At 47.4% G+C, this 25547-nt stretch overlaps 1 protein-coding gene across 2 annotated transcripts in view; it reads right to left on the bottom strand.

Annotated features, from left to right (window-relative positions):
- The window catches only part of SCG3 (secretogranin III), a 187002-nt gene extending 170175 nt beyond the window's left edge, over nucleotides 1-16827 (bottom strand). The window contains exons 1-5 of one of the 2 annotated variants that reach the window (XM_069624817.1): nucleotides 15905-16827; nucleotides 13908-13960; nucleotides 10179-10218; nucleotides 9884-10081; nucleotides 6967-7109 (exon numbers count right to left, since the gene is read on the bottom strand). In XM_069624817.1, coding sequence (XP_069480918.1) covers nucleotides 6967-7109; nucleotides 9884-10081; nucleotides 10179-10218; nucleotides 13908-13960; nucleotides 15905-15992 — 522 coding nt within the window. In that variant the 5' untranslated portion in view covers nucleotides 15993-16827. The remainder of the gene's footprint in view (nucleotides 1-6966; nucleotides 7110-9883; nucleotides 10082-10178; nucleotides 10219-13907; nucleotides 13961-15904) is intronic. The other variant, XM_069624818.1, reaches the window with a different exon arrangement.
- Nucleotides 16828-25547: the final 8720 nt, after the last annotated feature.

Here is a 25547-nt window from a genome sequence, read left to right as displayed (position 1 = left end):
TTCTAGATGCAACTTTCCTCATAGAGGCTATTGAGCGCAGTACATAAATGAAATTGGGAACACTTCTAGATGCAACTTTCCTCAGAGAGGCAGTACCTATTGGGAACACTATTAAATACGGTTGGGAACACAACTGAATGCACTTGAGAACACTTCTGGATGCAACTTTCCTCAGAGAGGCTAATGGGCGCAATACATAAATGCAATTGGGAACACTTCTAGATGCAACTTTCCTCAGAGGGGCTATTGAGCGCAGTACATAAATGCAATTGGGAACACTTCTAGATGTAACTTTCCTCAGAGAGGCTATTGGGCACCTATTGGGAACACTATTAAATACGGTTGGGAACACAACTGAATGCACTTGAGAACACTTCTAGATGCGACTTTCCTCAGAGAGGTTAATGGGCGCAATACCTAAATGCAATTGGTAACACTTCTAAATGCAACTTTCGTCAGAGAGGCTATTGAGCACAATACCTATTGGGAACACTATTAAATACGGTTGGGAACACAACTGAATGCACTTGAGAACACCTCTAGATGCAACTTTCCTCAGAGAGGCTAATGGGCGCAATACCTATTGGGAACACTATTCAATACGGTTGGGAACACAACTGAATGCACTTGAGAACACTTCTAGATGCAACTTTCCTCAGAGAGGCTAATGGGCACCTATTGGGAAACACTATTAAATACGGTTGGGAACACAACTGAATGCACTTGAGAACACTTCTAGATGCAACTTTCCTCAGAGAGGCTAATGGGCGCAGTACATAAATGCAATTGGGAACACTTCTAGATGCGACTTTCCTCAGAGAGGCTAATGGGCGCAGTACATAAATGCAATTGGGAACACTTCTAGATGCGACTTTCCTCAGAGAGGCTAATGGGCGCAACTTCAGAGTACAATTGGGAGCAATGCAATGCCGGGTTTCTGAGTGTAACTTATAATGGGATTGATGCTGTTTTAGAGGAGTGGTAGGGTAGTATGGCCTGAAGTAGTTGCTTCTGGTCCTGCCCTTGCCACACTTACTTGTTGTTGGCTTCTTGCTTCTCCTGCGGATACCTGCAGATACGATCTGGGTTCGTCCCTGGAGGAGTCGTCCTTTGCCTCGGGTCCTTAGCCGCAGGGGCTGCCAGGCAGAGGGCTGCCTTGGGAGGTGCAGTAATGGCCTGGGAAAGGGGGCCCGGGGGCCAATGGGAAGGACTGTGGGCGGGGCAGGAGGCGGGAGGTGGAGGGACCAGGAAGCGGGGAGCGGGTACGGCGGGGAAGGAAAACAGGGAAGATTGGGGCTCAAAGGCACGAGGATGCCTCTAGAATTATATGTATCTGGGACGGGCCTGCAGACTCGCCGCAACGAGGTTCCGGTGGAAATGGTCCTCCGTATGGGAGCGCGGCTCCTGGGCACAAAAACACACGGCCTGCTGGCCAATCAGAGCGCAGGGGGAGGCGGGGCAGGAGGCGGGAGGTGGAGGGACCAGGAAGCGGGGAGCGAGCACGGCGGGGAAGGAAAACAGGGAAGATTGGGGCTCAAAGGCACGAGGATGCCTCTAGAATTATATGTATCTGGGACGGGCCTGCAGACTCACCGCGACGAGGTTCCGGTGGAAATGGTCCTCCGTATGGGAGCGCGGCTCCTGGGCACAAAAACACACGGCCTGCTGGCCAATCAGAGCGCGGGGGAGGCGGGGCAGGAGGCGGGAGGTGGAAGGACCAGGAAGCGGGGAGCGGGTACGGCGGGGAAGGAAAACAGGGAAGATTGGGGCTCAAAGGCACGAGTATGCCTCTAGAATTATATGTATCTGGGACGGGCCTGCAGACTCACCGCGACGAGGTTCCGGTGGAAATGGTCCTCCGTATGGGAGCGCGGCTCCTGGGCACAAAAACACACGGCCTGCTGGCCAATCAGAGCGCAGGGGGAGGCGGGGCAGGAGGCGGGAGGTGGAGGGACCAGGAAGCGGGGAGCGAGCACGGCGGGGAAGGAAAACAGGGAAGATTGGGGCTCAAAGGCACGAGGATGCCTCTAGAATTATATGTATCTGGGACGGGCCTGCAGACTCACCGCGACGAGGTTCCAGTGGAAATGGTCCTCCGTATGGGAGCGCGGCTCCTGGGCACAAAAACACACGGCCTGCTGGCCAATCAGAGCGCGGGGGAGGCGGGAGGTGGAGGGACCAGGAAGCGGGGAGCGGGTACGGCGGGGAAGGAAAACAGGGAAGATTGGGGCTCAAAGGCACGAGGATGCCTCTAGAATTATATGTATCTGGGACGGGCCTGCAGACTCACCGCAACGAGGTTCCGGTGGAAATGGTCCTCCGTATGGGAGCGCGGCTCCTGGGCACAAAAACACACGGCCTGCTGGCCAATCAGAGCGCAGGGGGAGGCGGGGCAGGAGGCGGGAGGTGGAGGGACCAGGAAGCGGGGAGCGAGCACGGCGGGGAAGGAAAACAGGGAAGATTGGGGCTCAAAGGCACGAGGATGCCTCTAGAATTATATGTATCTGGGACGGGCCTGCAGACTCACCGCGACGAGGTTCCGGTGGAAATCCAGATTTTGGCTCTATGAATATGCTATCACTTAGCAGCTTCCACTCTGAGCTGTTCATTGACATCTGAATTGGTCCATTAGAAATCTTTTAGCATTAGGCTCATGGTATGCTATATTATATGCAATGCAATTAATCAGCTCTCAGTAGCATGTCACAAAAGGGAGACCCAACAGAAGATGCTTCAATGATATGCTTGCAATGTGTGGAGAGATTCCTTTCTCCCACAGCATGCACTCTGCTTCCAAACCTATCCTGTGCCCTTGTCAGAGAGGGCCTTCAGAGACCCACAAAGCCCTGTTCAGAAAACAACTATTCTTCTGGTAAACAGGTGTCTTGATTGCCTATGGTTAGGCATGACCAAGAGCCTTGTATCTCCACCTTCTTTGAGGCTGTGAATACAGACCGCTGGTCATCAGTCACTCTTGTCAAAACTCACCCTGGGCTGTGTCTCAGTGCTAAACGAAAGGCATGCCTAGGTTCATGTCCTTATCAACATGATTAAACATATACAGTCAGGAATTGTAAAGTTTTTGGACTCAAAGAGATACCACTCTGATGCATTACTCTGAATTATAGACTTGACACAGGAGTTATCACATTAATGCATTTTAATATGACCCCCATCTCCTGAGGGTTCTTATTTTCATTAAACAAGCTAAAGGAAAAGCAGATATAACATAACATAACATCACACCTATGAACAAGATTGCCATGTGGGCAAAGAGCATGTTTGAATGGATAAATAATAGAACAAGTGGTGGTTTATTTTAACAGCATGGGTAACCTATATATATCTCTCAATGAGCTATGCTACAATATGCTATGCTATGCACCACCAGTCTCCATGCACCCAGCAAGCATCTGCCTGACGCTCACCTTTAGAGCGGAGTGTATTTTCGACGAAACAGCTCCTTCTTCGGTTGACGTGTTCTGCTTAGCTGGGACTGTCTGTCTCACTCCTGTGCTGCTGCTGCTCTCCTCCCCAGCCCCTCTGGCTTGAATGGACTGGCAAGTCTGCTGGGCTTCCTCCTTTTTCCCCCACATCCCTGGGCTGCACTATATATGTATGTGAGTTCATCATATCTGCTGTTTGGAACAGTGAGGGCTAGAGTTAGCGTGTCATTGTGTTCGTTCAAGATAGGCCTCCTATGTAAAACTGCATTTGATGAGTTTTTGCACCTCAAAGTGAGATCTCTGGTATGCTTCTGCAGGCTATATTAGCCGGGTGTCTGTTATCAAGGGACACCTTTCTTACGTGTTACCTATTTTTCTCCATGTTACCCTATGGGCCTTGACTGTGCGAATGTGCACAATGCATCTGTTCGTGTCTGTCAATTTCCTGTTCTTGAATCCTTATCAGATATAACACCAACCCGTGTGAGGTTAAAAGGCTGCTCTCAGATAACACCTAATGGTGTGAAGTCAAACAGGCAGCTAGCTGTCATTTGTGGTTGGCCGATCTGCGAGAACAGGAAAGCACCATTTCCTGGACGTGGGCTGAACTTGCAGAGCCTACAAATATTTGTGCAGCAAGTGTTGCACACTTTGTGTGCATCATCCACTTTTCATGGCTAGTGGTGGTATAAGATATGACAAGCTGTCTTAAATTAGTCTTAGTTCATGTCATAGGGGGTCAATTAATCTTAAGCTTAAAATCACTTTGCCCACATTTGGATACCAATCAATGTGGGAGAAAGATGGTTCATCAAGCGATGTGGTGTGTGAACGTGGGAAGGTACAGAGTCATTCCCCAACACTAGAGTATGGCCAAGCTCCCCACAAGTACTGAAAACCACTGGGCCACAATGCTTTTGTTAAAGTGAGTGGTGCCACCACATGGCAAAAGACCGCAAACACATTGTGAGTTGTAGTGCAGGTTGAACTATAGACCCGCCCAAGCCCAATGGGCCTCTGCCCATGCTGACAGCACCATCAACAAACGTACCATCATGGATGGCAGGTGAGCAATGGGACAGGGAGTTTTTGGAGCAGTAAAATTTGTCAAACTAGATTTCGTCCATTTTTTATGTTGGATTGTGCCCCAAATATATGTGGGGTGTGGGTTTAGGAGAATAATTAATATAGAAGGGTTAAGGGGGTTGCAGGGGGTCTCCCCCGCATATATTTGCAGCAAAATCTTCCTGTAAAAAATAAAATCAACAAAATCTACTACGATGAAAAAGATTCGACCAGATCACATAGAACCATGAGCCATCAGTGTGAAAGTTAATTACATGATGTTCTTTACATGCCTCTTTTTGGGAATTACATTTGTGCCAATTACTTGTGTAATTCAGTGCCAATTTATGCCAGTATAATGTTTATGCCCCAATATGTAATCTGCTAGGAGGTTCGTTGAGTAAATGAGTTATTTGCTGACAATTTCATTCTCTAAAAGATGCTTCCACGCTGGCAATCAAGTCACTATTGATGTCAATGGATTGTTAGTTTCTATGTAATTAACCACTTATATCGTACAGTAATTAACTTGGCCCAGAGCCAGAATACAACAGCACAAGTTATTTAGTAACAATGTCTCTTAACCTAAAATTCGACATTTGCATGTCAATAGTCATGGAGTCTATGAATCTGATCCCCGGGAGCCAAATCCACTCCATATTTTCCACACAATCACACACACCAGTAGTGTGAATACAGAGACTATAAAGAGGTGTTGTTATTACAGTCAGTGGTTATCCTGAAAACCTGATGTAGTTAGTGCTCTCGAATGCCAGAGTTGGGGATCCCTGCAATATATTATGGCCTTCAGTCACCTTTGATAGTTAGCTAAATGAACTTTATATGACAGTCCTTACTACTTAATTGGAGACTATGCTATTATCCGTCCTCCATTCTGAGATTCCATTGGTCATTTCAATAGGTATTGCTCAGTATCTGGTCAGCTGGTAAAATGTCATTGTTTCCCTCTCTCCTTGTGAGGGAGAGCTATAGTTTAAAGCATATCATTCACACATAGATATTTTGGACCAATGTTAATATTTGGTGAATTTCTCTGTCTAATAGTAAACACGCATATCAATGTTTAAAAGCTGGTTTCATTATCCCTGAAACAGTGCGCAAGTGCATAGTCTTAAAGAGGAATTAGAAGTGTTAGAGGTGGACTTAATGTAGACCAGCACTGGTGTAATGCCAACTACGTAGCAATAACTATTTAAAAAGCAATCAAAAATACTCTGACTATACCATTGTGTTTCTAATGGACTCTACATATCCTATACTTTATTTGTAATATTAGACTGTGTTAAAAGGTGTGGAAGCAGAATCAACCAGGAACGATAACCTATATACACAGAGCAAGTAAGTTACTGAGCTGAGTAGGTTGTATGTGGGAAGTGGTTAATTGAATGATGCCCCACGGGCTAGGGCCTAGTGTACATAAATCAATACATAATTCTCAAAGGTGTTTCCTATAGACCCAGTCAACCACTCCTGCCTTCTCATGGCCATCACTGAATCCCTTCTGGTGAACTCAAAATTACTAACTCTGTTCCCTGGCTACAATCTTAAATTAGAACATAGACATTTTAGTGAAGGCAGCATGAGTTCTGGCTCCCTCATCTTTCCTATTGATATTGATTGGACACGATGGAATGCATTGCAGTGAACAACATACAAGGCCAGCTCTGAGAAACCTGGACACAATAAATTATATCACACTAAGCAACAAAGCAGGTGAAAATTGAGAACCTTGGTCCGATAGAATGCATCCTGGTAAGCTGCGTACCTGGCAAAGACTGAGAACATTGTGTATGATAGAATGCTTCATAGTAACCAACATACCAGGTTAAAACTAAGAAGCTTGGACACAATAGACTATATTGCACTAAGCAACATATGAGGCCAAGACTTATAAGTTTGGACACAATAGGCTATATCACACTAAGCAACATACCAGGCCAAGACTGATGAGCTTGGAGACAATAGACTATCACACTAAGCAGCATACTGGGCCAAGATTCAGAAGCTTGCGTTTGATGGAATGCATCACATTAAGTAACATACCAGGCCAAGACTGAGACACTTGGACACAATACACTATGTCACAATAAGCAACATACCAGGCAAAGACTGGGAACCTTGGACACAATAGAATGCATCATCATAATCAACATACCAGACCAAGACTGAGAACCTTAGACATGATAGAATGCATCACCTTAATCAACATACCAGACCAAGACTAAGAACCTTGGACATGATAGACTGCATCACAGCAATCAACATACCTGGCAAAGACTGAGAACCTTGGACACGTTAGAATGCATCATCTTAATCAACATACGGGCCAGGAATGAGAACCTAGGACATGTTAGAATGTATCATGGTAAGCAACATACCAGGCAAAGACTGGGAACCTTCGGCACATAAGAATGCATCACCTTCATCAACATACCAGGCCAAGATTGAGAAGCTTAGACACGATCTTGTCAAACACTCCTCTGTCGTTCTCTTCATAGATCCGTGTGGCGATCTTCTGCACAATGTCCTCAGCCGTTAAGGGCGTCCCGTCCAACTGGTGAAGACCATCAGGGTCATCTGAAACAATCATAGAACCACTGATCACTGTCAGTTTCAACCAAATTAGTTCTCTCAATCCCACTGGTGCCTTACATTTCCCCTCACACACATGCCACATATACAACAGAGCATTGACTGGTGCACAGTTTACATTCTCACAAATTATAAGCCTAGAGGGACCAAATGTAAAAACATAGAAGCCGTTTCAGGCATAAAGCAGCCCCTCTCCATATAGATGTGACCATAACTCCAAATTTCGCTCAAATATATATTCATATATGAAGATGACCTATCAGGGACATGTGTAATGACAAGCAGCAGGAAGCACAAGTACACTTGTGGTCTAGGTGAATTTTAAGGTAAAGGGTAGTCACACCACACTGGAAAATATCTGTTTTAATGGTCAATGTGTATGAAGGAGTAGCACAATTCCTAATTTACTATATATATTGTAAGTGGTATCCCGTGGACACTTAATACAACTGCTGCATTATCCTGAGATAGTACATCAAGTCCACCAGAAGAGATCCCTCTCCAGAGGAGGGAACCTGGCATAGCACTTAACAGATTCAAGAAGGCCAAAGGCAACAGAGGGATATGTGTGCCTAGGGATGAGACCTAAAAAGACCATGCCAAGAGAAAACGTTGTCCCTTTACACAGAGCAAATAGCGAATGTTGGTCTAGGATTATACTACTGGTCTCTGCTTTTTTTTTTTTTTAGTCCTTCCTAATGGAATACTGCAGGACCCTTCGGAATCACCCGCAGACTAATTACTGTCCACCCAATTAAAGACAACTAAGGAATGCCACCAAACTCAAACAAGAGAATTACAGATGCTTAGACATAGAAGCCAGGCCTTAAACTAAGGAATTGAACTCTTGTTGGACCCACATAGAAGAATCAGGAACTGAGCAATTTAATACCCCATCCTGAAATGCTTTACAGACAAGGGTTTTATGTTAAATGAACACTGGGAGATCAGAGTGACCAGGTCAGCATTGATGCTTCAGACACCTTCTGAGAACATGTCCACGTATTCAGTGCCTATTAATTAATACCCTGTACTTAATAGTATGACTTACTACTGGGGCTGGGCTTGTATATGCAACGACAAGTAAATCTAGTCAGGCTTTCAGAATCACCATGACATTAGCGTTTCTTCCAGGGCTTTACTCTTGGCGAGTCAACAAGCCCAGCCGTAAGGACTAGACTTGCATCGTGTGCCACATCTAGACTTACATTTGTATTTTTGGGAATCTTGAAAGGACGTAGAGATTGTAGACACCATCCAGACTCACCCACACCACTAAACAAGCACACACCCCACTGAGTCCTTATCACAATAAAGCAGAAAAACAGAACATACTAGCTTCATAGACAACATTCTACACACAATCAACACAGCACCAAGCTATACAGATGGCAACATATTCCCTTTTCAACATCGTTAACGAGAAGCAGAGTGCCTGACTGAAGCTGCTGCACCACACTGTCACACACCCTTCATAGCATTGAACACGATCAAAGGGCTCAGGTCTAACACCATCATACAAACTCTAGCATGCACAATGAAAGGTGGACTCTACCTGTCCACTAGACGGCACTCCGCAAGGTGCCAGTGCCCTCCCAAACACATGAAACATTAATCACCCACAATGGCAGTCAACAATCATTTATGTCGTTCAACTTAAAACTATTTGGCCAAACCCTATAGCTTTCCTCCTCTCGCTCAGAGACATACAGAAGTACCCGACGCACACACCATACTGACGAGATATTTGCTTTGAAGCAACTAAAGAGATCAGTGCCCAGTAGGCTACCAACACAACAGGACAAATGGGAACCACCTTAGTAACAGATCTCTTCCTTGAAAACACTACACACCATCGGTATACAGTGTTTATATCGAAAATTGTATATCGAATCACACATATATCTCAATTTATATCTTGAAAACCTTTATATCGAATATATTTAGGGTGGAGTAAAGGGTTCATTTTTGGGGGGGAAACGGTTGGGATGGGTTTTGCATTAAATATTAAGGTTTTCAAGGTATATGTTTCGATATATGGGCATTTGTTCTACAATATCTCGGTATAAAGACATGTAACCCACACCACCCTATTGCCAAAGTGCCTAGACAATGACTGTAAAACAAACACAACAAAATTTAGCAAACGAGACTTGAGTCACCACATGCATTCCAGAAAGCCTCCAGCTCTACAAGACCTGACTTAGAACGGTACAGCCAATCGGGCGCACCATCATCCACTATCTTGAGAGGTCCTAAACCCTTCAACTTTTAGGAGTTTGCAGGCAGAATACAGCACTCTCTGCCGTGATACTTAGCCTGTGGCTCTGAAGGGAAAGGGATGCTTCCGCAAGAGCCTGTCAAACGTACACAGGCAGAAAACCAATGCCTGCCCAGGTTACATCAATATACCCCCATGATAAAGCCCACGGCTTACTGCTGGGCTCAGGTTTTAGGTGGCCCACACCTCCAATGATTAGTATCTCTTTGTGAAACTAAATATCCTCTGACATGGGCCAAAGGAAGGTGTAATAGCTATTCAGCCTCCAGGACTCAGAGGAAAGGCAGGCTGACAGCACAATGGGTTCATGGCCGCACTCATGTCCAACTTTCAAAACTGTCATCCAGCCCCCACAAACGTTTGAGTCTGGCTGCGCCCCTACAATTAACATAAAACCTCATTCAGCCACCATTGCCTGATATAGGGGTGAAGACGCATGAACACTCTCTGCAGTACACCAGTAAATAAAGGGAGGCACCTTCCACTTTGGTGGTGTCATAGTCCTCCACCGCCTTGCGGTCCTTTGTGGAGTCGGTGTCCTCGTAGGTCTGCTGCTGGTTGTAGAAGGCGCCTCGGAATGGTCCGCTCCTCTTCTCCTTCCTTTCTTTTTCTGCCACTGACATCAGCAGACTGAGGTCATCTGCGAATGAGTCGTTCTGTGATTCCCCCTGGCTTTCTGCAAGATCGGTAACAGATGCATGATGTTTTACTCCACCGCGGGCCACATTACGTTAACTAATAAGGTGAGATCATTTGGATAGCAATTATATTACCTGTGGCGCTCGCCTTGCTCGCTGCGTCAGCTTCGGCAATCTTATTTTTGAAGGAAAAAAAAAGATAACAGCTGTCATTGAAGCTGTAAAGTAAATTCAGCCATTCTCTTAATTCATCTTTCAGTCGGAGAGATCTGCGTATATGTGCAGGGGTCTGCAACCTTCGCCTCTGCAGATGTTTTGGACTACAACTCCCATCAGCTCTACTCAGCATAGTTAATGGTAGGGGATCATGGGAATAGTATAGGGTGAGCACATTTTCAAAACAACAAACCGGCCTGCCACAAACGTAAAAGAAGGACCTTGGTTTGGGAGGATAGCTCAGGGGAAACGTGGTCGCCTTGGAAGCAAGACGACACGGAGCAACACAGGTTCGATCCCTGAGTCCGCGCTTAGAAACCTCTGGGTATTGGGTATTAAGCGCGTTATAAATAACCTATCATATCATATATCATACCAAGGCAGACCCTCCTGCCCCCCTTATTTCCATATGTGCACGTAACATTTCCAGGACTAAACTGCTGTCCTGCAAATAAACTGCGGTTTTGATTTTTAATGTAAGCGTGCCATTAACAAAGCAGCTTTTGCTCTGATTAATATTGCATGTTTTCCTATCAATGTCGTTTCCCAGCCAGTCTGTGTGGCTCAAACTGGTAATGCATAGGGTGGGTACGTGAAAGGTTGGGGGTTTATTTATTTATTTATTCATTTAGTGGGCATTTGTAAGGCGCTTCTACAACAAGACAGTGTTTCATAGAACCACAAGGTTGAAGCCCAGCCTGCACTGTCAGCGAGACCCAATGTAAAATGTTAATTATTCTGATGTTTACTTGGTTTATAATTGTTGCCCACCATCACTATTCAGTTATGTCATACTGGTAACCTTCCCTTTATCCAGAAACCGAGACACGGACCTTCCCTTTCCCAAAAACTGGGATGTGGTTTTTAAATTAAAAACACTCTCGAGACAGGGAGGTTGGGGGTGGGGGGGCAGAGGGCCTAATTCCGGGACTGTTCTGGCAAAACCGAGGCATCTGGTCACCCTAGAGTAGTAGTTCAAAACATCTGGAGAGCCACATGTTGCAGACCCCTCTGTTAGTGCACGGGTCTTCATGTTGGGTCTGCTCTAACCCCCAAACACACCAGATTTTAAGGCTAATCAGTGATTATATAAACCCATTTATAGTCACTATATTCAAATACTTTGTGGATCTCCTGAAAACATGAAGTGGATTTAGTTCTGTGGGACTGGACGTGGAGGCCCCTGTGTGAGTGTTACTTTGGGTCCTTTCCTCCTTCCTCAGAGTAAACACAAACCTTGTCCTTAGTCCTGCGATGAATGGGAGAGGTGGGGGCCCTGGGTAACAGCACATATTTCACAGGTGGTGGTGGGGCGCTGCCCCCTCGCCCTGCGCCTTCCAGGGTCAGCGCTATTTACCGAGGCGGCGAGGAATCCCAGCTTCACGTGGCGGCGCTTATCTGCAGCCGGCAGCCCAGGGTAGCAGAATAATAGAGACCCCGAGGAGCCATGCTGGGGATAGAAATCTCACCCGCAGCCCGAGCACTTTCCAGGCAGCGTCACGGCGCTGCTGCCCTCTCTGGTGCCATGCGATAAAGGCCGAGTCAACAATAGAGAGAGAGGGGGGACAGACGAGAGAGTGGATGAAAGGGGGGCAGGTGACCAGCTGCAGGAGCAAGGGAGGCCCCCGGAGGATGAGAAACATAGGGTCCACGCAAGGGGCGCTTTAGATGGGAAAAGCCAGGACCTATTTTAAAACGTTGTTTGGGGGCCCCCCTCAGCAGCCTCCATGTTTAAGCTAAGGCAGGCAACGATTTAGGGTAGTTTCCGGTTTTCAAAAGCAAAAGGGCAGCAGAAAAAGGCTCTATTCCTTTTTTGGGATATATGCATTTTAAATTGTTGCAATTTTTAGGTGCACTTGTGCAATCACAAAATCAATATGTTAAACGGAATGGGGAGAATACTTGGCAAATGATCTGTGTTGCTTTTTATACTTCACAACATGCGGAACGTGGAGTTAGTACATATCTAGCTTTCACATGAGATGCACATGACTGCCGTCGTCCTACATTGTGACCCTTTATGCTTTAAATGTCATCTACATGTGTCCTCGTGTTTTTAAACGCGTTGCCTAACACACAGAGTTAATGCCACACAGGTATGTTAGAATAGCTCTAGTTGGCCTGGAGGGTCAAAAGTAGCCCTTGCAGCACTGGGTAACAAGCAAAAAGGGTCTTCCAAGCTGCAAGTGGGGGCTAAGTAGCTCTCAGCAATGTCCACACCTGCACTACATCAAAAGTCATTGGGCCTCATTACGAGTTTGGAGGTAGCCATGCCGCTTTTAGCGGCATGGCTACCCCCAAATCCGGTACCGAGTCCGGGTTCCAGAAATAGGGAATTACCGGGCCATGGCGACTTCGGCGGGCACAGTAATTCCCATTCTCAGGACCCGGACCCGGTACATCCCCATTTGAGCCCTGAATGGGGAGGATGCTAATGACGGGCCCGTTGTAAGCATCCTGGTCTGCTAGCGGGTCCCGCTAAGGACGCCTGGTCTGACCAGACGTCCTTAGCGGGACCCGCTAGCAGACCTCGTAATGAGGCGGTAGAGTGATAAAGGCACGGGCAGCTCTACTAGCGCCGTTATCACTCTACTGCCTGGGTCGTAATGAGGCCCATTATTTACAATCATCTAAAGGCAACAAATATGACATGACATCATAAAATCATTTCACTGTAACATTAATTATAGATTATGATGAACTGATCTGCAAGAGTGATATAAAGAAGGAGGCGAGGGGACAAGAGGGGCAAAACGTAAAAAAGGGGAGCTATGTGAATGATGTAAGACCGAAAGACAACGCATGCCTCTATACACACATAAATCATTAAATGAGGCTCACATTCCAACATAATTTTGGGGATTTTGTTCCATCTAAGTTTGAACCTTTCTTTCCCGGGTAGCCGCGTACCCATCTTGTATCCAAGGTCCGCATTACCAACTGGTGAAGTGCGCGGCCATGGCTCTTATTGAAATGAGCACCCTGGGCTAAAACCTGTGGCGCAAACAGTAATTTAAGTAAAAAATAAAGAACATTGGCAAACTTGAGTTGCCTTGCATGTGGCCATCATAGAAATGCAAGCTGGGGCTCAAAGTAGAGAAGTAGAGGCCCTCCTCCATTTCCATGGTACGGGAGGCAGAAAGAGGCTGAGGCAGGTGGCTGGAAGCGGGGTCGTGTGGTATAAGGTCTGGTTAGGAGCTTTTGGGGGAGGGGGAGTGGACACAGGGTGGTGCAGGTCGGGGCAGAGGTCTGGGGAAGGTGGAGCGTCTCTGAGGAGTTTGTTCCAGGAGGGCGGTGTCAGGAGGGAGCATAGGCTTTTAGCATAAGAATCAGCCCATGGCCCAACGCTCATGGCTGACTGGCGCCTTCTCCCCGGTTGCTAATAATATTTACATTGGGAGCCTAACTTCAGAACCTACTGGACCAAAAGTGTAGACCTCCTATTTGAAGCTAGTGAGTACCATATCCTTCCAAACCCAACTGCCTTGGTGATTTTTTTAATGGCATCTTCACAGGTAACAATGTTTTAAAATGTACGCTGGTCTACACCGCCAGCGAATGCTCATCTGAAAATTGAAACCTTTCGCTGCTGATTGCTATCGAAAGCCTTCAGCTAGTGACCACATATTAGCGCAAAGTGTGGTTTACCTGTTCTTCCAGAGGCCGCTCGACGCTCAGCTCCCTGTTGTGCACAGCGTTATCTGTAACATAAACAGTTATATTTAGCACGATGACGCAATCATGCACACTTGGCCACGGGAACGTTGATGTAATCAATTACATGAAAGGTAGGAAGATTCTGCACACCTCCCAGGACATCATACGCCAGCCAAGAGACACACTCCATCTGAAGCATGGCAGTTCATCTCAGTGCTTCTGTGCTGCTTGATAATGTTTGGCACAGCCTCAGAGCATAGACACACTCTGCTGTACTAATATTAGCAACTTATTTCATTTCTGGCCATCGCTCATGTCAAGTGACATGCATGTCCTTGTGCCATACATTCCCTTTGTCACTTTTACCGCTTCACTTCTTCGAACATTCACTTCGTCATTGCAGGTTGCAAAGAGGTTGCAGCCTGTGCAACCTCTTTCTTATCTTATCCATATTCTTCACCCTACCCTCCCTTTGCCCCATCCCTCACCTTTACAGCCACCCTTTACCAAATCCATTGCCACCTTGACGATGTGAAGATGAAGACGAAGTGAATGCAAGAAGTAAATGCAAGAAGTAAATGCAAGAAGAAGTAAATGCAAGAAGTAAATGTCTGAAGAAGTCAATGTAAAAGACGTTAGTGTAGCATAGGTTTTGTAGGTGAAGTAAAGGGGAGACCCTCTCTAGTTAAACTGTTTGTCTCTTTCCACATTTGCATCTCAAACCTTCTATTTTTGACTTCTCCAAACTTGACCAGTAGGATTGGAAATTTCAGAATAACAATTCTCTACTTTGTTTTACCGGAGGAATTAAGTCTTTGTGCTTCTGGGCCATAAAAGCTGGCACGCTTCAAGGGTCCGCTTGAACAGATCCCGAGCCCATCCAAACAGCCGCACACTACTTTTCACATTTATATCACTCCGAAACTGCCGGTACATCAATATTCCCTTCTCCTTCAGATGCCTCAAAATGTACCCTCCTAATTTCAGCTATGATCTACGTTGGTTGGATCGACATGCACAAACACCATCTTTCTACCTTTACCCTGCCCCGCCGCCAGTTGGACCCCCTGCTTGTTTATCTGTAACCTGCCTCCTCAACTGCTTCACCTCTTCCCTATTAATTTCCTCCTCACGCTATGGTCTGGATGCCCTGGGTGGCGGCACAACACGCCACACTTCCAGGCAAGTCTCGGTGCTTTCAGGGGTGATTTGAAAGATGTGAACATACCATAATATAACATAACACGCCCCTCCCCACTTGATACATTGCAAAAAGTCAAGAAGGGCTATATTCTGCAAGCACTCTTTACATGCAATCTGCCTTTTTCAATATAAGAAAAACTCTCAAATCTATTGATCCTATGCCAATTCTTTAATTCGATGTGGACGTTTTTCAGGGTATTTATTAGGAAGTTCAATAACTGCTTTTGCGGGATAATAATCATAAGCCAGAACAAACACCTATCATGTAAAAACATTGCACAGCAGGGCCAATGCGTACAAATGGCACTGCTAGCGCTTAATAAATAAAAAAATATACAAATACAAATATATCACACGGCGTTATTTACAGCCAGTGGCCGTCAGTTATATGTTTGCACCCATTGGCTCACTCACGTGGGGCACATTGTCAAATAATGTATTTATAGCCACTGTGTACTTTTGTTTATTTAATTATAAGCCCACGTGTGTTCCCGCACCAGAGTCTTACAGAAATAGCCATTGCCTAAGAGGATTGGCGCGATCCTGGGATTAAAGGCAGTTCAGAACCAGGGCAGAAAATACCGCAAACACGCAATTAAGTTGCAATGATGCTCCTCGTAAACGAATTCTCTGCGGATAACCTTTCGCACGTCAGGGAGGAGTGCTGAGCGACCCGCACTCGAAACAAAAATAGGTGCTAAGGCTGGGACGGAAGTGCAGTTAGGGAAATGTCGCTTAGCAAGCTTTGGTGTCATGGGTTAAATGTGTCACGGCGTGCGTCTTACCTTCGATGCCCGGGGGCTTGGGGAATGCCCAGGCATGACAGAGCAGCAGGGCCGCTGACTGGAAGAAGATTGCCACTGTGGGACCCATTCTGAGCAACAGAGAGGAGGTCAACTGGGGGCTGCTGGCACTGCACCTTCACCTCCCGTGGCTGTTACCAGGGTGGGGGGAAAGCGCGTAGCTGTATTGTGAAAGTCACTGCACTCTTCACTGAACAGAGGCTATGGGCAAAAAAGTGAGGAACCGCTGCCGATGTTGGCGCAAGGGCAGAGTGCAGCCCTATCCAGAAATAGAGCTGTCCACCTCTACAGTTCCGCACAGATAAATTGTGCTGCCTTGCTCACTGTTTTGCTGCTCTGCCCGTTACGGCACAGCTCAGAGAGGCCCGTGCGCTAGCGCTACAAAGCTCGGGGAAGCTGTCCCCCTTCTCCAGGGCCGAAGAGCTCAGATAGTCCCCAGGATGATGGAGCTGTCCAAAAGCACTGGCCCTGGGCAGTTCTGTGTGGAGTCCTCCTGCTCTGGTGTTGACCAACTCAGTGCAACTCCCCAGCTCAGGGGAGCGGTCTTTATTCTATGGCAAATCTCGGTGGAGTTATGCCCTGCTCAATGCGACGCCCTCTCTGGCGCCTTATATCGCACGGGAGCTGTCCACCGCCACGGTGCTGATCAGCTTCACTCCTCTTAGCGGCCGATGGAGCTGTCCGCCTTCTGTGGTGCTGAGCAGGCAGCTAGGAGCTCCTTCCGGGCAGGGGTGGTCTCCAGCACAGGTGAGTGTGGCCGTGCAGCTGCACTCTCCCTTTTGTTCTGCTCCAGCTCTCACAGGTGAGAGAGGGGTCAGTATGTAGCCGGGCTGCCCCCTTTTGTTCTCCGCCGGCTCTCACTGGATAGAGGATGTGTCAGACATGCAGGCGAATCCGGGAATGAGGCAGGGAGCGAAGGATCAGGCTCTGTGGCTGCGTCACCGGCGCGGAAGCCCCTCCCACCTCGATTACAGCAGAAGCAGTCCTCATCACAGGGCAAGCAGCCAGCCCACTGCTCCTTCAGTCACAGAGCAGGGGACACCTCTTCCTCCCCCATTCCCAGGAGAGGAAGAGGGGCCCTAAGCGGGAGAGCCAATGAGTGCAAATATAACTTGCATTAAGGCGCCTACACTGAAATGGATGCCCTGTTGGCCTATGCACATACGCTCTGCTGTGCAATGTTTTGAAATGATATGTGTTTGTTCAGCTTTATGATAAGTATTCAGTGCAATTAGTTATTGAAATACATAAGACACTTAAACCCCCCATATCTATTTTTAGCATTGGCAAATTATGAATACATTGGGGAGCATTTTGTTGCAATGGGCTTCTGTGTGTGGATGTAGGATGGTGATGTCACATGGAACCTGGATTGTTGGTGTGACTGGGTTCTATGGGTTCCTACAGTGACATTTGGAGTTGCTGTGCTGGCTGGGGTGGACATCCCAGTATTTCTATCAACTGACTTACCTGTGCTCACATTCATGAATAAACTTCCCTGTAACCTACCTCCTGATTCCAGCGTGGTGTGAGAGCCTGAGAACCCCATTACTTCACATTTATTGTATTATAAAATGCACATTACAGAGAAACAGGCTTACAGAAGATAACCCTTCTTGACTTTCTGCCCCATCTCAAGGGTAGATTTATTGGTATGTTATATTATTTTATAAATCTTTTATACTGGGCCAAATCACAACTGCAGAGGTTCCAAACCACCAATGCGTTTCTGGAAAGTTGGCGTATTGTGCCCAGGGTTTCTACGCCTTAGTCTCTCAGGAAAGGAAAGGTGAAGTGGGGCTGGGAGGCACCAGCAGTCCTGCCTACAAACGCACGAGGCAGGCAGCCTACGGTCTCCTCAGCCCCACTGCGGATGGCATCACAGCTTCCTCAGTCAGCAGGACCTTCTCTGCCTACCCAGCCCCTGTACGAAGCCTACCATCTCCACAGTCAGAGAGCTGGAAGCACCTCTACACCCGCAGTCACTGGACAGGAAGCATTACTGCCTCCGCGGCCACTGGGCAGGAGGCGCCACTGTATCCAGTCACGGGACAGGTAGCAACGCCGCCTCTTTAGGTAGCAGGGCACTCCTTCTGCTCGAGTGCTCACGCGGCAGCCGATATTATTGCACCTACACGAAGCAGGCAGCCCTTCTACCTTAAGTCAGAGCAGAGGCAGCCCCACTGCTTTCTCCCACGGAAGGCAGAACAGCCCACCAAATGGCCTGTCACAGGCAATGCTGCATTCGCATTGATGGGCAAACTGGCAAGACTATTCATATCTGCTTAATCACAGTGCAGGGGGGAACACGGCCTCCTGACAGGACAGGGCTGCAGCTCAGCAGCAGGGCCGCGTTGACGCCTGGGCCCCTCCTCGCGCTGGTCCCGCGTCGTTCTTAGCCTTGCATTCCGTCCTTATCTGTGTTGAGGACTGGGGACACGGCGTACTGTACAGCCACAGTGAGCACCACACGGGGACAGAACGGCGACATTAAACTGTCAAAACCACTTCATCACAGAAGCGGGCCTGCCTGTTAGATACCGTACGCTCCCCGCCGTCTGTGTGGAGGTCAGACGTCTTTCCAGCCTAGTGCACAGACACACGTTTCCCTGGCTGACCAGGCCTCTCCTTCAAGTGCACTGCCAGTGACACCTCTGTGGTGCTCAGAGAGTCACGTGCTTCGCACAGACACCTCTCCCTGATTGACATGTATCTGCCCCCCTCCCCCCCTGGAAGGCACCGACACTTTACCATGACACGTGTGTCTGCCGTGCACAGACATACGTTAGTGCAAATTCACCTGTCACTACCGTTCACAGACGCATCTCTCCGATTAGCACTTCTCTTCAATGCTCACAGGTGCATCTTCCATCAGATGTGTGCAGGCAGCACATCAATCAGACACCAATCTCTGTTGTGCACAGACACCACTCTGCCAGACAGACACCTAATTCCTGGCCCTTTTCTATTCCGCGCAGGAGCAAAGTTTGCCAGTGTGCACATACAACCTTATCTGAAGTAACATTTGCTGCTGAGCCCCGGGCCGGGGGTGCGGCCACGAGGGGCACCCTCTGCTATACATAATTGTAGGTCAGTGGGGGCTGTCCCTTTTTTATTTGAGGTACATTCCTATTTTCCCTGAAGTAGCGCCCGCAACTGAGTGTAGCAAAGGGACCATGAACAGTTTAAGGGACTTCAGGGAGGGTTCTCCACCCGAGAAATCTCTTCAAAAAATTGATCAAAATTGTGCATTTTACAGCACAGTTTTGAGGAAAACTGGGTAGAAAGCCATACAATTTAGAATCGCTTCTGTAGATTAACATATGAAAAATCAAATATATGTACACCAGGTAACCAGCAATACACAAGAGCATGATGCAACATTTTCATGATGCTTGTTCCCACAATAAATGCCAGACTGGCCTCTGTAAAGCACTATTATGGTGGTGCCCCAATGATATTCCAGAATTGCCACTATAAAGCATATGTTCATGATAAACTAGCCTATGATATATGCCAGCATTGCCTGGCAAAAAACACTTTCTCAAGATGCCTGTGCCCCAATATGTGGCAGTATGGACACTGTAAAACCCTTTCCTGATGGTGCCCCCAATATATTCTAGCACTGCCACTGTAACGCACATGGTTATAATGCCTGCGTGTAAAATGCACGCCAGCATTTCCTTGTAAAACTCTATCATGCGCCCTGTGACCAAATATATGTTAGTAATGCTACTGCTAAACACTTTCATGATGGTGACAACAGCATATGCCAAAGAGAGAGTGCCACTGCAAATTACATCCATTATGCCGGTGCGGGCCACCAAATTCATAGAGCAGCACCAAACCTGCAAACCAACACACACACGTACCCATACAGACACAGTCACTCAAGCATATACTCATTGAAACTATCTTACACACACACACACACACACACACACACACACACTCTCTCTCTCTCTCTCTCTCTCTCTCTCTCTCTCTCTCTCTCTCTCTCTCTCTCTCTCTCTCTCTCTGCATGCAACCCTTTCCCACCTTATTTGGGTGATGAGAATGCTTCCGCTCTGGCCTGAACTCCTCTTCATGGCTCCATTCCACTTGTCAGCACAACAGGAAGAGAAGTTGCAGAACATAGAGGGAGCGCGGTGGGCATTCAAAAGAATTACGATGGCACTTGTCACTGGCTGCAGGCTGCACCTCATGCGCCATGGATGTCAGGACCCCTCGGAGGAAGGCGGGCGCTGGCATGGTACAGGAATGGATTCACACACAAAATAATAGAACACAAAATATTAGAAGTTCGGTGCTATGGTGCCAAAGTTTCTCCTTGTTTGCCAAAACCACGGTGCCAGGAAAGGCAGGGTTTGCAGCATGAGACCTTCCCGTGCAATGTTACAAACTTCAACACCAATGCATGCAGAGAGAGAGATCCAAGCGGGTGCCATGGGGGCACTCTGGGGCACAAGGAGGGTGTCTGGGGAGATGGCCACAGCCCTTGACCCCCCTAGCTCTGCCACTGGTACACAGGCACGTGTCCCCACTGTGCACAGATACATTTCTGTTGTGAGCAGGGCGCCCCTATCTGCAAAGTGCACGTATGTCTCAATGGAAGAAAGACTATGCACAGAACCCTCTTCCCAATGGTGTGAGGACAAGGACACGTGTTAGTGCAGGGAGACTGGCATGGGCCCAACCCAAGCCAATAAGAACTGTAGACCTTTTCTCAACTGTATAAATCCAGCTTTTTGCATGTGTGCATGCTTAACGTGTACCCTACAGCTCCGAAGAAAGCACGGTGAGCCCCGGGACCAGTTCTGGCCAGTGTGGCTTGGGTGACTGGAGCAAATTCACGCCCTATATTATTTCCAGAAAGACTGCCAAAGTGGAATGCCGTAATCAGCATTGATTAGTCAGCCACCAAAACTTTGAACAGATGGAATCCGATGATTGGAGCTGAGGCCACCCACCCTCATGCCACTCTCCCATAAACGCGGAAGGTCTTCTACATTGCTTTGTCAACGTACGGAATCATATGGCTACCTGAAGAAGGAAAGAACAAGCGTCTACTAAAGGAGCTGCAAGGCCTTCATGCTGAGACCTCCAGATGGCAAAGCTTCCCTTGCTAAATTGGGTACCACCACAGTGGGACGGCGAACCCACATTGGACATTTGGAAGAACCCATGGGAGACTCTGATACATCTAGTAATCCTCTGATGCACGGTGACGTCACAGATGACCCTAATGTATTTATTGATTGGATATTTTTAAGACGCCTATACAACAAATGGTGTTTGAAGGCGCCACAAGACAAACAAGGAGAGGGAGAAAGAGAACAATAACTGTCCGATTTGGCCTTGGGATATTCGGATCATGCAAGTGCAGTAACAAGAAGTGCAGGGAGGAGTGTGAGGGGGAGTGTCGCTCTCCGCGAAATGCGAAATACTGGGGTGGGGAGGGAAGTGCAGGGTAAAGAGGAGAGAGTGCATGTGACAAATCAACTTCCGGGGCACCAGTGGTCCAGGGATGAATACTGGTTTATAAACCACCAATCAACCCCACACCTCTAGTACACCAGAAGGGATCCGTACAGATTGGAATACAAGTAAATCATAAGACCTCCTGGTCCAGTTTTGGCAACGTGGACGGAACGGCAGGCTTATCTCCACAAGGTCGTGGATCTTTGGTTAGTTGCAACACAACGAAAATACAATTATTACCCAATGATAAAAGGGGCTGTCCAGTCAAGGTTGTATAAACATGTCTACTTTATTATTATTACAACAGACAGTTCCAGCACACTACAATTACAACCCACAATGTAAAGGAAAACAGAGGACATACAGTTTCACAAAGGAAAGGGATGCACTCTGGATACTGACAGGAGGATAGTTGGTAAAGTAATCAGTCTTATAGTTCAAGATTATTTGCTTTTAACACCAAAGGGGCAAAGGGTCGTAACTGTCTCTAGGTGCCTTCGGAGAAGGACCAAGGGGGGCAGAACCACAATGTACCTGGCGCTGAAGAAGTTCTTGGTGCTTGGCAGTGTCGAGGCGGTTCCAGGGTACTTTGCAGCCTGTGAGACAGAGTTAGTGGTGGGAGAGAGCTGCAGGTACCAGGGGGCAGGCAGTTCAGCAAGTGAGGCTGGACGGACGTCTGCACGCTATCCTCCACAGTGGTTCGGGCCAAGAATTGTTGTCTCTGCTGGGTGGCGGATCTGTAATGCTGGTCGAGGCATCTCGGACAGCTCTGGTGACTGAGGTGTGACAACATTCAGAAGTGCAGCCGGATGCGGTTCGAAGACTCAACTGTCTCGAAATTGTCCTTAAAAAGATGGACGCTGGATGATGCTCGTGTGGCACTCCTCTTAGCTTCTTTGCAGGGCTCATGTCCTTTCAAGGCGGATGGCCCAAAGCTCAGGAGGGTGTTAGCAGGCAATGGCCATGTCCTTTGTCCAGAGACACTCCTGCACTTCCCATCTAGGAAGCTTGCCGTCAGAACCTAGCAGTGCACGATGTGTGCTGCCTGGGTACCGGTTCTGGAGCTGCTGGACGGGTCCTCTGAGTCTGGTATCTCCCTCTGTTCCCTGGGAGATGTTTAAGGGAGGGATCTTGCTTCCCTCTTGGAACTTCTGGCCTTCCTTCACTGGCAGAAGATGTAAGGAGACTCTACCTTCAGCTCAGGTCCAAATGAGTCCTACATTTTACTCCTTGCAAAGTCTTCAGATTATCTGATCGTGGCAATGTTCACGATGTGAGGCGAGAAGGCGAGAGAGGAGTGAAAGATGACACCAAGTTTTTTGACTCAAATATAATAGGGTGGCCAGAGGCCAGGAGGAAAGGAGTGAGCTGGGGTCCCAATGAAAAGGATCTCTGTCTTACTGGCATTAAGGCAGAGATCATTGGCAGCACACCATGCCTGAATAACAGTCAGACAGTCAGGGAGGAGAGAGGAGGAAGAGGAGGCAGTAGAGGGAAGCTTGACAGAGAGCTGCGTTTCATCTGCATAACACTGGACGTGGGGAGTGAAGGAGGAAATCAGGTGGGACCAATGGGCAGGGTAGATCTTGAAGAGCCATGGCGAGAGGATAGAGCCTTGAAGGATGCCGCAGATGGAGAGTGTGATAGCGGAGAAAAAAGGGCCCAATTGAACCTGGGAAGTTTGGTCGGAGAGGAATGAGGACAACAAGTCAAGAGCCAGACCTGTGATGCCAAGGGTGTTGTAGAGCCAATTTGTCAGGGTGGGATGTTTGACAGTGTCGAAGACAGAGGAAAGATCTAGAAGAATAAGAATGGAAGCAGAGTTGGAATTGAGATTTGAGAACAAGTCTTCACGGGGGTTCAGTAAAGCAGATTCCATGGCCTCTGAAGCCAGACTGATGGTCGTGAAGACAACCCACAGATTCAGGGCCCGATTCTCATCGAAGCGCAGTGAGCATGATAAATAGCATGTTTCACTGCACCTTTTCCTGATGCCCAGGCACTACGCTTATTCTGAAGTGGGCTTGGGCATCAGCGCATTGCACGACAGTGCACTGTCTGCAATCTGCCTCTTTTCAGAGAAAAGGGACGAATTGCAAGTCTCAGCAGCATTTTCGTTAAGTAGCATGAATATCGTAATTTAACGAAAGTGCTGCCAAGACCACCCACTGACATCAGTTAGCTCTCTCCTTCACGTCTGGAAACCACCAGACTGCTGTGAGAATGCCTGTCCCCCTTACCCTTCCAATCAATTCCCTGGCATACTAGTACAAAACCCACATCAGCATTTCAACTGCCTAAAAAGGAATGCTGGTGCTAACAATGAAATGCTTTACGTCACCAGGCACAGGTTAGGTGCACATGAAGCAGAACCTATATATACTTTCTTCTGCACCAGTTCAGTTTCATTTGGCATCCCCAGCACTCCATTTTATAGTACCATCCCCTTCTGGTGCCACCCCTGCTCTATTTTACATAAATAAGAACATGCTTGAAGTAATAGTCCAAGCAATTACTTTCTAACCTCTTTAGCCTTAAAAATGTCTTTAAATTATGGAGCCAACCTCTAACAAGATGAGGGTGAAGGGGTGTCATTTGACAAAGGGGAGGTTAGTCTAGCAAAAGGGCAGGATCCTGTGAATTTGCAGAGTCGGCAAAGAGATGGAATAATGCTGGGGAGGTGCATGCAGCCAGTTGGGCCTAGGGCAGCAGAAGGCCTAAATACACCACTGCTTGTATCCATTCTAACCTTTATACATGTATAAACATGTCTTCTGTCTAAATATTTCTTTAATTTAAGCTCACAATGGGTTACATTGTCTCTTAATAGGTAGCCTGACTGTTCAGCCACTGCTACCAGTAGTATAGCAAGAATAGAAAAACAAGCCATTTACGTAACCAGGCATATTTTCTTTCCTTTTCTTCGGTCTTACCTGTAGCATATATATGCGGGGGAGACCCCACACAACCTCCCAACAACCCCTCCAGCTTTTGTATTCACTTAACCCATCCCCACCCCCAATATATATGTTGCAAAATGGGGTCTCGAATGTCGGCATTTTGGGCTTAGACATTTTTGCTTTCTGTATTTTGGTATGATCCCCCGCCAGCCTCCCTGGTAAACCCAGTGGGACCTGTGCAAACAGCTTTCTGAAGCTTGTCTTGATCTCGAGGATGGTGGCTTCTTTGGTCCTGCAGAAATGTTCCCGCTGAAGAATACTTTGGGGCAGAGATGTGCACATCATGAAACATCGAACTGCTAGAAGCAACGGAGAGAGCAATGGTGTGCATGAAATCCAGATGAAGAAGAGGATAGTGGGAACATTTACTGACAAAGTTAATATCGTGAGGGAGAGGTTCATCGTCTAGGCACCGCAGCCCGGCAAAGGGCTTGATGAATATGTGGGAGCAGCGTAGGCCGAGCCTCAAAGTGTAACTTGAAACATTTAACACTCAAGCAAGTTTAGCTTGGTCACACCCTTATGCATACTTGTAACAAGTGGAGTGGCTGTGCACAGGAGCTAATCCCGATCAGTGGGCCATTGTATACATTGCTGATGGCATTGAGGCATTGCAAGGTTGCATAAAGGCGATGGAGAATGGTACTACGGTGTGCATGTGCTCAATGGCACGAGACTGTTACTGAAGAGAAAACATAGTTATGGATGGGAATATGAAAAGGGCAAAGATAAAATTGCTTTAGATGTGGTAGCCCCGACTAACTTTACAATTCTCAGCTGTGTCCTGCTGTGGACAAAACGTTTTCGAATTATTAACGACAGAGTCATTTTGCTTTGATGTGCCATGTGCGTGGCAACGTGATTTGGGTGTGTGATGATGGAGTGCTCGAAGCTAGTGTGACGGATCGTGCCCGAGTTTTGAAGTAAGGATGATTGTGACAAGCCATGGTGCGTTGTATTCTTCAGTGATATGCCAAAGGAAGTCGTACCGGACTCGTGTTCGAAGTACACAACACTAGGGTTAGAAGAATTTAAAAAGGTACTTGGTTAATGTATCTTGTGTGAACCCATTTTTCTCATATTCTTTTATTTCCACAGTAAAAGATGGGTACTCACAAGTCTTCTGGCTCTTACAGTTCAGTTCAGAAGAAGTAAGGGACGTCCCCCCAGGTGTCCAGAGGCCA

Source organism: Ambystoma mexicanum, chromosome 11 (assembly GCF_040938575.1).
Source record: "Ambystoma mexicanum isolate Mex_15411 chromosome 11, UKY_AmexF1_1, whole genome shotgun sequence".
NCBI classification, from domain to species: domain Eukaryota; kingdom Metazoa; phylum Chordata; class Amphibia; order Caudata; family Ambystomatidae; genus Ambystoma; species Ambystoma mexicanum.
This window is presented reverse-complemented; position numbering and strand designations above follow the sequence as displayed.